Source organism: Cyprinus carpio, chromosome B14 (genome assembly GCF_018340385.1).
Source record: "Cyprinus carpio isolate SPL01 chromosome B14, ASM1834038v1, whole genome shotgun sequence".
NCBI lineage: Eukaryota > Metazoa > Chordata > Actinopteri > Cypriniformes > Cyprinidae > Cyprinus > Cyprinus carpio.
The window spans coordinates 27,355,570-27,368,956 of record NC_056610.1 but is presented as its reverse complement, the minus strand read 5'-3'; the positions used below and the strand labels follow the sequence as shown (position 1 = coordinate 27,368,956).

Sequence of the window (13,387 nt, the reverse complement as noted above, 5' to 3'; positions counted from 1 at the left end):
TGAGCATATAGAACAGCCACGAGGGCACTATAATCTGTCAGCCGCACAGACGGGCAGATTGTTGATGCGAATGAGACAGACAAAAGAGAAGGCTGTCACTGTCGATTCATTTGGAGGTAGTGAATAGATTTGTCCGCCCGTGTCCCGGTGCTGTCGTTTTAACCGTTTCCTCTTGATCGTTTGAAATTCAGACCTTCCAGCACTCCTGAGATTATGCTGTTTTCTTTTCATTTGATGGGGTTTGGATGTTTGTGTTGTAGTGGAAAGTTGGAATCGGGTACGCTTAAAATGTCTAGGGATTCCCGTTTAATTTATCCTCTCAATCACAGAGCCCTTATCTTCCTGTCACGTAGTCTTTTAGTAGCTGAGATTCAGCGTAATTCATCTCTCTGTCTCTCTTTGTGTCTTCCTCTTCAACCCCTCTAAGGGACGCTGTACACGTGATAACTGTAAGTACCTGCATCCGCCGCCTCATATCAAGACCCAGCTGGAAATAAACGGCAGGAACAACCTGATCCAGCAGAAGACCGCAGCCGCCATGCTGGCCCAGCAGATGCAGTTCATGATGCCTGGAACTCAGCTGCAGCCCATAGTGAGATCCCATTTTAATAACCAACAACATCACTACCGTTTCTCCTTTGGCTTGAAAAACGTTGCTTTATTATCCCTTGTTGTCTTTGTTTCTCTCATCCAGACCTCGTTCCCAGTAACGCATTCCTTGGCCAACAGTCCGAGCATGGCTTTCAGCCCGTACCTGAGTCACATGAGCCCGGGTATCAGTCTCATGCCCGAGCTTCTGCCCAGCGCCCCCGTGCTGGTCCCGGGGAGCCCCACCGGCATCGCCATGGGCAACGGAAATTCAACGCAGAAGCATGTTCGCACAGACAAGCTTGAGGTGTTAAACACAGTTGAACAACTTGCTCTGTCTCTAGTAATATCGTGCTAAAAATGATTTCGGCATTTGTAGCTCATTCTAAACCGTTTGTGCTACAGGCGTAAAAACACGTCAAATTGTGTGCTGTCACTTTTCTAAAGGTTGGAATACACTAAACGACTTTTAGGAACAGATTTTTAAACACTAGGCGTCACATACATGTGCATACTTTGTTAGTGTTTACAGAGAAAAACTGGACATCATACACTAAAGGATCACAGACTGCCAGACTTAAATGTGCCTCATTGCTTGAAGGGGTCATGAACTGCCTTTTTTTTTATTTTGTACTGTTTGTTCTCTGAGGCCAATAATAATGTTATCAAGATTTTTACATTAAAAAACATTTGAATATTCACGGCGGATTGTAGACTCGGAAGTAAACCGCCTACTGCTATGATTGGCTAACACTTGTATATGTTATGTATCCTGCAGCCTTCCTAGATGGACACTGCTGTGTTTTAGGTAAAAAAAACACATAAATTCTCAGTACATATCAAATGATCTGTTTAACAGACAAAAGCAATAGTGATCACGTAATGAAAACAGTTACTCACACTTGTGTGGTGCGACATTACTGTAAGATTCAATATAGCCGGCACAGCATCGTCTTTCTGAAAAATCCCACGTCAAATTGTGCATTGGTTTGTAAACACATCCGCTGTAAAATGAAGGGAACAAAGGACCAAGTTCTTACTGATGCGGTTGGAACTTCATTAAAAATCAAATTCATCAAATAAAGTTTATCATTTGGTTTCTGCATAGACCTGCGTTTGCCTCTCTCGTTATTTACACTACATGCGCGAATCAGTGGGCGGGGCTAAACAGGCAGTGTGGCAGAAGCAGGTGTTGAACAACTTCTGCGGAAGCGGTGTTCAGCCACACTATTACGTCATAAACTATTACGTCGTTTTGGCAGACTGGCTTCAGTATAAGCTGTTTTTTTTAGACTAACGAGGAAGTGTTGAGTTCTGAAACTTACAGAATATTTTTATAGCACAATGACCTCTTATATATTTAAAGATCAGGGGAATTTTGATTTCTAAGTTCATGACACCTTTTAAGTCACATGATAAATGAAATCAGTATGTGTTCTTAAATCAGCTCATAATATCAAACGTTTAATATCCTCAGACTATGGAATCATTGTCTGAAGCTAGAAGAAATCTGTGCCCATCATGCAATTTTGTGTGAAATCTCATCTGACTGCCCAAAATCTGCAATCCGGGGTCTGACTTTGTGCATCTATCACTGACTCGTCCAGACTGCCAATCAGGGCAAAAATCTGTGTGAAAGTTATGAAGTGTATTCCAGCGTTTAGTCATCAGACTTCAGACCATAGTTAGACCATGTTTGGCGATAAAACAAGCACAAATGGTGAACCAATTTGGTATCACTTTACAATTACAGTACATTAATAATCATATACCTAAATAAAATATTATTTTAATAAAAAACTGTTGATGAGTTATGGCATGTATTAATCAAGAACTAATTTTAACGACAACGTGAGTCATATGAATTCATGTGTGAAGTCTTACTTGAATACTTGAACTAACATATAGTCAAGGTGGTTGTTATTCACACATGAATTCATATGACTCATGTCATAGTTAAGTTTTTGATATTTATTTTAGATATTAATATATGATCATTCATATACTGTTATTGTAAAGTGTTACCAAAAATCCTATAGACTTGCATTGAAAAAGTAAAAAAATATAGGCCAGAATGTGATGTAGACGTGGGACTGGGTGTATATTGACCTGGGCCAATGAGCAAACACCTAACAAACACCCTAGCAACTACAAAGCAACATGCTAAAAGCATCTATAACCTAATATAAATATCCTTGCAACCATTCATTCAACATAGAATTGGGCAAGGGTCACACTTCTTTTACCAAATGTAAGAATCTAGTTTATAATGCTGTTGTGTCAAGATAAGAATTGAAATGACTGTTACTAAGTGTGATTTTCAGCGGTGGACTAATGGGTGGTAGTAAATCTCTGCTGTCCTGCTCTCAGGTTACCTGTGTCGAGAATTCCAGCGGGGGAACTGCACACGCGGGGAGAACGACTGCCGCTATGCCCACCCAATGGAAGCCGCCATGGTGGACGGCAGCGAGAACTCCGTCATTGTTTGCATGGATTACATCAAGGGCCGATGCACCCGTGACAAATGCAAGTACTTTCACCCTCCGGCTCACTTACAGGCCCGGATAAAGGCGGCGCAGCACCAAGCCAGCCAGAATGCTGCTGCCATGGTGAGTTACTGAGACGATCCCATTACAATGACATCACAAGCACTAATTCTCATGATTATTACTAACTCACATCACAGTACAGAAGATGATGCCTTCAGTAAAGACAATATGGATGAGTGGTCATATTGATAATTAAGCTACATGTTCATTTATGAAAAATGCTTTATTTTATTCAACCATCTAAAATAAAATTATTTACAAATATCATATATCAAGACATTGCTATTATCTGAATTTGTTACATATTTAAATAACTTCTGACTGTTTAAATCAAAAGCTGCTTGTTGTGGCACAAATCAAACTTAATCAAAAACATGACTTGCAAACTCAGGGCACTTTGTTTTAACATTAAATAATGAATGTAAAAATGAATAACGGGTACGTGAGTGAATCATTTATTTATTATTATTATTTTTAAATTCATAATTACCATTCATTATTCAATTATATTGTAGCACAGCGTTCAAAAGTTTGGCATCTGTAAGTTTTTTTTTGTGTGTGTGTTTTTAAAGAAGTCTGTGAAAGCTCACCAAAGAGGCATTTATAGATCAAAAATATAGTAAAATTATAAAAATTATATGACGAAATATTACAGTTGAAATAATAATTTAAATATATATTTACAATATAATTGTGATGCAAAGCTGAATTTTCAGCTTCATTACTCGTCTTCAGTGTCACATGATCCTTCAGAAATCATTCTAATATACTGATTTGCAGCTGAAGAAACATTTATTATTATCATTCTTATCACACAGAAAACAGTTGTGCTTGTTTGTGAAAACCATGATATAGTTTTTTCATAAATAAAAAAAGTTCAAAAGCATTTGTTTGAAATAGAAATCTTTTGTAACATTATGAATGTCTTTACAATCACTTTAGACCAATTTATTGCATGAATGCTGAATAAAAGAATTAATTTCTTAAAAAAAAAAAAAAAACTTACCGACCGCCCCCGAAATTTTGAACGGTATATGCATCATTAGATTTCTCTGGATTTTATTAATTTTTATTTATTCCATTTTAACTTCTCACAGTTGCATCTGCTTATGCAGCTCATGATCATAAACACTGAATTAAATTGCTTGGGATGTTCACATTTGTTTTCAAACTCACAAGTCTCGGAAACAAAAACCGCAAAGAACGGTGTTATGTAGTAAGCTACAGTAAGTTAAATCTTTTTTGTAATATGTGGCAGTAATTCATCAAATCTCATGTCGTACTGGGTCATTTTAGTAAGCAAGTAGCAATTTTAGCATTAGCAAAGACACCTTTTTACAGGAACAATCCCAGTGGAGTAAAATAGTGACCAGCAGCCTTAGTTTTTGGCCAGTATGCCATTTTCAATAAGCTTTACAATAGTGTCGATGAAGGTGTGTGTATTTATAACTCGCTTTCCACACACCTTCAGTGTGAGGTTCAGGAGTGTATTAACTAATTCAGATCTCCGCAGGAGGGTGTGTGTGTGTGTGTGTGTATGTGTGTCTGCAGGCGAGCTCTTTGTCTCCTCTGTGATGTATGAAGACCTGGGCTCAGTGATGGGTTGCAAACAGTGTCTGCAGTGCAGGTGCAGAAGAGAAAAATGATAAGAAAGGAAAAAACAAGCAATTAATTCCCACGGAAACCTCCACTAGTTAGCAGCCTCCCACCCAAGAGTGTACTGCAGACAGTTTCCCTTTCATAATGTGTCATTTTTATCCCAGTCTCCCAAGTCTTATCGTGTAACATCTTTTACAAAGGTTTATTTACAGTGCACAGATGTGGGGACCTTATCCAAAAAGCCTCCTCTGCTTCCTGCAGTAACCTGGTCCTGCCTGAGGCTTTATCATATGTTGGCTTTATTTGACTCCTTCTTGGTTCATGCTGCATTCTTTTTGAACACTGCTTGATTGTCTTAACATCCTCACAGCTCTCTTTGTTGTCCTACAAGCTTATTACCCAGCTCTCTCTCTAACCTCAGCTGCATCTGTTCTTTCACGGCTCATTCTCTTGTCTCGTGTTTATGTCTTCTGTCGTTGATTGGTTTTGCCATCGTCATGTGGTCACTGCTCGCTTACCCAGCCCTCAGAGCGTCCTCTGAAAGCGCAGCCTGCAACCACTTTCAATCTGGTAACTTTAATCTTTCACCCATTTTTTTGTCTTTTTTCATTTTGTTTTGCTGATTTGTTCATTTCTGATGGCTCAGTTTGTGTTTTGGGATGAAAGCATTAATGCTGCAAGAAACCAGCCACAATCTCTGTGTAAACTAATCATTGTATTAGAAGTGAAATGAAACTGAATACATTTGTAGTCTGGATTCTAGTATAAGTATATTTCTTAATACTTTTCTTCACAGGCACTTCAGAAAATCGAAAATGTAAAGTAAACCAAGTTGATTAGATTTTGATTAGATTCTGACCTAACTCAGTTGATTAGATTTTGTAAATCTGAAAAATGACGCAAGAATGTATCTTTAATAGAGATGCAAAATAAGTTTATATGAGTACCATATTGCTTGTCATCCAATAATAGTTCTTTACATATTAATTAATATTGAATATTTAATTGTTCATGCTCATTTCTTCTATTTTTACATTTAGATTGCCTTTGTCAAAATAAGCAAAAAAGCAAATCGCAAAATATCCATTTTCTTACTGTACATTATAATGTGGTGCAAATTCAGATTATAACATAAAAATGAGATTATTTTTTTGTTATTTAAATTTTATGTGACATATTAAGTGTTGAATATTGAAATTTTTTATGTATTATCATATTGGGTTAAACTTTTTTTTAGTGTTTAAGTATACGCATTTTAGGGTTACTTGCATGTAAATATGCATAATTAAGTGTCGTTATAATAGTAAGTAAATGTATGTTGTAACAAGGACACCTTAAAATAAAGTGTTACCAATGATTGATTTTAGTTTTAAATATTTATTTTTAATTTATTTAGACAAAATTTTAATATCTGCGTTTTATATAGTTTTAAATAGTTTTCATCTTATAAGCATTGGTCAGGAATTTAATATCATATATTCTTTTTAATGAGGGATTATTGAATACTTATTCCACTGTTAAAGAATATTTTGTTTTAAAGAGATTTGTCTTCATTTACTCACCTTTGTGTCATTCCAAACTTGTATGTATTTATTTCTTCTCAATGTTGGAAACCAAACCGTATTGGTGACCATTGACTTCCATTGTATGGACAAAAAACACTGAGACATTTCTCAAAAAATGCTCCACAGAAGAAAGAAAGTCAACAAGATAAGTAGCTGTGTAACAATAATATAGATACAAAAAAAATATTTTGTGGGGTTTGCAGTTCTCATTGCTATGGAAACAACAACATCTGATTGGTGAATCTCGCTACAGTATTGTGGGTAGTGCAATACCTCATCTGTATTTAATTCGGCAGTTAAGCAATTGTTTTTCAGTGAAGTTTAAATCACTGGCTTATGCAATCTACAGAAACATATACCACTGTCTTTATAAGCTTAGAGCTCATAGGTGGTCTTTCTTGAAAGGTTTATGCATCGTTTAATATTAGTCTCACTGTGGAGATTTGGATTGAGATTTTTACTTCAGGAACCTGACTATTGAGCTTTATACAGTACAGCACATTATTATTGGGTTGTGGGATTGAGTTCACTCATGTAAATCATGAGGTTGGACTGCTCTCCATCATCCCTCGGTTAGTTAATCACAGGTATCCTCTTTCCTGCTGACCTTGCTCTCTTATCATGTTGCATATCAGTCTTCAGACAGAATTACACAGTGGAAGACAGCCGCACATCCTCCTCATTATGCCTTCCTCTAGACTGAGCATTCTGTGTTTAATTATCAGAGGCCTCACCTCAGTTTTCTCTTTCTGATATCGCTCTTCCTCATGCAAGGCTGCATGCTTCTGAATGCCCCTTTAGAAAAATGGAGAAGCACTCCCAGACATTTGTCAGAGAAGGAAGCACAGCATATCATTAATTAAAAAATCTTCGCAGAATACAATGTAGTTGATGAGCATACAAATGATCAGCACTAGCTGTCACAAACTAGCTGAGGGAATGTCTACATAAAGTCACGTATTCACGGATTACAAATACATTTGTGTAATTTTAGACACCCAAAAATTAGCCCATAAATTACTCACCCTCAAGTCATCCTAGATGCATATGACTTTCTTCTTTCAGATGAAACGAGTCAGATTTTTAAGCTGTTTTCATTGCACTCAGCGGGTGTTGCATGAATCAGTCCAAAAGAAGTTAAATAAAAAGCGCACATCCATAAAAAAAGTGTCTCACATGGCTCCGAGGGGTGAACAAAGGCCTCCTGTAAAGTGTCGATGCATTTTTGTAAGAAAAATTATCCATATTCAAAACCTAATAATCACTTTAATCTAGCTTGCGCTCACATTTGTACACAGAAGCAGCTCTGGGCGGATGACGTACTTTTTGTATGAGTTTGGGCTAATATGGGCTAATTTTCATTTTTGGGTGAACTAAACCTTTAAATTACTATTAAATAATCCTAGGCACATAATTATTACATTTCTAAGAAAAAGTGAAATACTGTTACAGTATATAGCTGTTTTCTATTTGCATAAATTTTAAAATGCTATTTAATGCTTAGATGGTAATAGCATCATTACTCCAGTCTTCAGTGTCGCATGATCCCACAGAAATCATTCTAATATGCTGATTTGCTGCTCAAGGACATTTCTTGTTATCGTTTAAAACAATCAACACTAATATTTTTGTGGAAACCATGTATTAGAATGGAAATATACAGATGTTTTCAGTGTGAATAAAAATGTTTTTCTCCAAAAAATGTTGGCCACAATTATTAGCACCCCTTCACATTCCCATTCATATTTAAATATTTTAGCACACCAGGGTGACTACAAACATGATATTGTCCTGCCATGTCCGGCCAAATTCCCTTAATCATCCATTCCAGTAAGTAAAGTCAAAGAATATAGTTCTGATGTGCAACAAAATATTTTTATATTATAATATATCTTATATTTTTATAAGAATGGTCTCTGATCTATTGCCAGGTATTCTCCAAATTCCTCAGGGCATTATATGCTATTACCTTGCTCTTATCTCAGCAAATGGAAGTTGCAGAAAAAATTAAATAAAATGGGACTAATAATTGTGGCCAAGATGTACCTTGTAAAAACATTTATTTCATAATAAAAGTTTCCCCCACTTTCAGTTGTTTTGCATCAGTTAAAGATTGGATTTTTCTGAGTATTTTGAATACACGATTAAATTAATAAACAATGCAGATTTATTTTCACAACCTTCTTTGATAATATTTATTAAGGGGGTCATTAATTCTGACCATAGCTGTGTATATGATTATATATTGGTAGCAGTGTTGGGGAAAGTTACTTTTAAAAGTAACACACACACACACACACACACACAAATGATAATAAAGATCATTTGTGACCCTGGACCACAAAAGCAATATTAAGTCGCTGGGGTATATTTGTAGCAAACGCCAAAAATACATTGTATGGGTCAAAATTATTGATTTTTCTTTTATGCCAAAAATCATTAGGATATTAACTAAAGATCATGTTCCATTGAGATATTTTATAAATTTACTGTAAATATATCAAAACTTAATTTTTGATTAGTAATATGCATCGCTAAGAACTTCATTTGGACAACTTTAAAGGCGATTTTCTCAATATTTAAATTTTTTTGCACCCTCACATTCCAGATTTTCAAATAGTTGTATCTTGGCCAGATATTGTCCTATCCTAACAAACCATACATCTACGAATAGCTTATTTATTCAGCTCTCAGATGATGCATAAATCTCAATTTCAAAAAATTTACCCTTATGACTGGTTTTATGGTCCAGGATCACATTTATACATTTTTCTGTTTGCATCCTAAAAAGAAGTAGTCAAGCATGTCTCCATCAATTTTTTGAAAATGTTTTATTATTTATTTATAAAACCTGGTTAGTAACACTTAAAATTACAAACACACAGTATGTCAGATTTATTGTCATGAATGGACATGAACACACACTGTACAAAGTTTCCTGTAGCTCGGTATCATGGCTATCTTTAACATCTCTTTCTGCCCACACCATCTTTATTTTGTAATTTTTTAATCAATCACTTCAGGCTTTGCCCCCAGGAGCCATGCAACAGCTACCAAAGAGACCAACCCTGGAGAAGACTAACGGCGCGGCTGCCATCTTCAACCCCAGCATGTTCCACTACCAGCAGGCTTTGGCCAGCATGCAGCTGCAACAGCCAACGTTCATTCCCACAGGTCAGCTCACGCAGACAGATGATTCCCCCTGAGCTCTGCTCTAATATCACTGTATTCCTGTAATAGTTTGGCTTGCATACATACAGCACTTTAAAGACAAAGTGCCTGGCTAGACGAGGACTTGAGCACTTTTTCTGCTTGCCATCTCTCTCCCTGTAAGCCCACTTGCTCTCTTTATCTAGTAGTAGTCCACCCTATGCACACGGCATGCTAATTAGTCCCATGATGCCTACAGTCCCACGTCTCCTCATGCACCTGCACCTGAGCATTAGCTTCTTTTTTTCTGATGCTGCACTGCACTATGTTCACTGTTCTCACATAATCAGTAAAAAAGCTAGATTGTACTTTGCCTAAATGACTGTAGCAGCTACCCTTCGGCCTTATAAAGAGGCTCTGAGAGGATAGTTACAGTACATTTGCCACCCAGCAGAGAGTTTTAAAGACCCAGTGAAATCAAAATAGGAGTTTCTGTGGCTTTTAGTCCAAATCTAGAGCGCTGCAGTGATTGACATTTTTTTTCTAGGGCCAACCCATAAGTTAACATCACCCTGGTTCCCTTGACAAGAACCCAATAGGATTTTTCATTTTGTTTTGGAAAATTGCATATAATAAGCTCTGTGACCAACAACGTTTATCATGATAATCTTCAGAAATGAACACAACTTATGAATTTTGAAGCGTAAATACAATCACCAGAAGTAAAAGGCTAAATATAGGCTATAAATAAACTACACCCCAATATAAGCTTGAATAGCTAGCAAGAAAGTGATTATTAATGAAATGAGGCTGTGAAGGCAGACTGGTGCATGAATAGTGCAAACTATTCAGGATGACAGAACTGGACATACTAAAAAATGCTAACTAGTTTTTGGGTTAAATCATGTTTCACAGCTCTGACGTAAACTACATTATATTGTCGGTATAAAAATATACCCAAAACATTTTGTTTCAGTAGGCAATACATCAGCGCAAGAAAGAAAACTGCCATTTCATGAGGTCTTTATTGGCAACATGAAATCAAAATGGGCCCTTTTAACTTTTTTAATAAATGTTTTATGCTTGATAATGCAGTGCATGTTATTTTAAAGCAAGAAAATAGTGTTCTCTGCTTGTAAAATTGCTTTTTTTATTGACATAACAATGGCTGTGTCATAGCCTAGCTAATATGCACCTTCCTGATTCAGTCAAATCCTGAAGGATGAATTGAAGCTCAATCCTAGATTTGATCCCACTGAATTTTCTGTTTAACTCCAATATAATGCACATTTTGAAATGTAAATGTTCTGTGAATGCTGGTGCAAAAATCAAGCATTAGGCTTGACTTGTTAGCATTAGGCTAATCAGCTGATGAGACAAGAAAGCGTATCAGCACAACAACGGATTGGCAGCCAGGTTAACATCCCCCTCCTGATGAGGATCTTTCTACCAGCGTGATTCATTTCCTCTTGGTTTCTCCCTGCTTTGTGTCCGTGTCTCCATCTCGCCACCATGTCGCCCATAATGACGGTCATTGCTCTTTCACTGTGTATCACTAACTCTAAAGTTGTTTTGTCTTCTCATGCTGCTTTCACTCCCCCTTCTCTGCATCTCTACCACTCCTCCATCCTCCTCGGTCTCTCTTCTCCTGGGCTCTTTGTGCATGGTGTTGCAGGCTCCGTATTCTGCATGGCTCCATCTGGAGGCATTGGTAGGTCACTTCCCAGTCTCTCTGAATGAGCGGTTTCCTTACAGCAGCATCTCAGATCTGTGACAGACAGGAGGGTGATCCACGATTAACTCCCAGCAGTGTATCATGGGGTGTTTCTTCTGCTGTGGGCACTTTTTTTTTTTTGCTTTGTTTTGTTTTGTTTTGTTTTGTTTTGTTTTGTTTTGTTTTGTTTTGTTTGGTTTGGTTTGGTTTGTTTGGTTTGGTTTGTTTGGTTTGGTTTGTTTGGTTTTTCTTTGGTTTGGTGTTTTGTTTTTTGTTAAAACTTACCATCCCTTTATTTTTGATACTTTTCACATGTCTATTATATGTAGATTACATTGGGGTTTTTTTTGTCCCAGACATCCAATCCACATAATGAAATTTCATCATAACATGAAACAACATGAATTAAAATATTTCACATGTATGGTTAATCTAAACAAATAAATAATATTATAAACCTTTATAAACAGAATTGACCATAATCCAATTCCTTTAAATTCATAATAATTGTGAAAATAATTACAAATCATTCATTCAAATTAATCATATATATATATATAATATATTCTTTTAACACATTATGACTGCATTGTTTACAGATGCTAATCAAATAATAAAAGTAGGAAAAATTAAATTTCACTTTTGGACAAAATATTTTTATTGTGTGCCACTTTCAGTCTAGCTGCTGTTTTTTTTTTAAATGCTAGCTGTAAAATTAGCATTAGCAAGACAAAAGTGCTGGCCATTTTATGTAAAAAAAATTAACATTTTATTTACATTAAAGAATGTTATTAAACACATTATATCATTTGAGATATGATAGAAATGCTCAGGACTTTGAGGGGGAAAAAGACAACATTTCAAATCGATATATATATTTTTAAACATTATGATTGTATTGTTCATAGCTATTAAAATATATCACTCATAAACAGAATATTTGATTTGTGATCTTTATTTTTTAATCTTGCAATTAATTTACATCACCTTCATTTTTACCAAAGAGTACTGTGAAACACAATACATGACTATTGACTTTCAGGAGAAAAGTCAAAAAAGTGCTCATAGTCAAAGAAACACCTTATAATATCAATACAAGATATATGTAATGGTCAGTACTGAAAATGACAAGGACATCTTACACAGTCATATTCCTCATTAGGTCTCAAACTGGAGGCCCAACCCTGTCCCGTCTGTCACTGCGTTTACACCCAACCTGTCTGCTTTCACCGCTTCTTATCATTTGCTCATTATTTCGGCTTGTCGTATGTGTTTGTGCATGCATGTGTGCGTGTGATTTCGTGTGCAGCTGACGGCCACAGTGTGGTCACAAACAAGCGAGGCCAAAGCCTTCAGAGTGACTCATTAAGACTGGTTCCTTTTTTCTTTGTGCCCTTTCCTCCTCATCCTCTCCTCTTCCTCACCTCCTAAAATCTATTATAGGCCTTTTCAAACCCCTAGGCCCAATGACAGAGGGCCGCTGGGAGAGGCGGGACTGGACCAGCTGCAGGGCCCCCCAAAGCCGTTACCTGTCAGGGCCTGGACATACTGGTGAGGGTAGAGTCTAGGTCCCCTCCCCTCACAAACACGCACACAAACTTACTATTCACCTGTTTAGAAAGGTAGAAATCACCCCTGCTCACTTTCAGTATTAACAAACCCAAAATAAGCCTAGCAGAAATGCAGTTGCACACACACTTCCATGCCCATAGATGAACAATGATCTCCTTTTTTAGCTGGCCAAGTTAAATTTGTCCTTTACAGTCATTTAGCTGAGAACAATCCAGTCAAAACACTAGATCTGTGCTGAACCAGTGAGTGTGCCAGTGTGTGCCTGTGCGTATGCCTGTATTTTTAATTTTTATGACATTATTTGACATCCGTGATGCACTTTATGCTGTATACATATCATGCTGTGTTAATTTGCAGTTTTCCTTATAATATGACCTTTATCTCTTTAACTTTAGCTGGTTTTATTAGATTTGATTCTTAATTCATATTTACAAGAATTGTAGAATGTTTATGTCGTTCATTAGCAGGTTAACTCCTAACCAAAGAAGTAAAGTGTCATATTATTTTAAGGCAACTTGAATGGGAATGAACTACATATATACATTCCCCTTCTTTTCCTTACTGTATATTTATCCATTCTCCGGCCCCCATCAAAATATGACAGTCAGACGTTTCCGACTGTTCCAAATGTTTGTGATTTTGATGACGGC

At 36.6% G+C, this 13,387-nt stretch overlaps 1 protein-coding gene across 2 annotated transcripts; it reads left to right on the top strand.

Moving 5' to 3' along the window:
* The first annotated feature begins 387 nt into the window (after positions 1 to 387).
* LOC122134134 (muscleblind-like protein 3) lies at positions 388 to 13,387 on the top strand. Of its 2 annotated transcripts, XM_042738794.1 has the most exons (6): positions 388 to 592; positions 695 to 896; positions 2,965 to 3,197; positions 9,325 to 9,475; positions 11,127 to 11,162; positions 12,609 to 13,387. In XM_042738794.1, exons 1-6 carry the CDS (start codon positions 539 to 541, stop codon positions 12,731 to 12,733), a joined length of 801 nt encoding a protein of 266 aa, XP_042594728.1. In that variant the 5' UTR covers positions 388 to 538; the 3' UTR covers positions 12,734 to 13,387. The 2 variants fall into 2 exon arrangements, with proteins under 2 accessions (XP_042594728.1, XP_042594730.1); XM_042738796.1 differs by lacking the exon at positions 11,127 to 11,162 and having other exon boundaries at positions 392 to 592.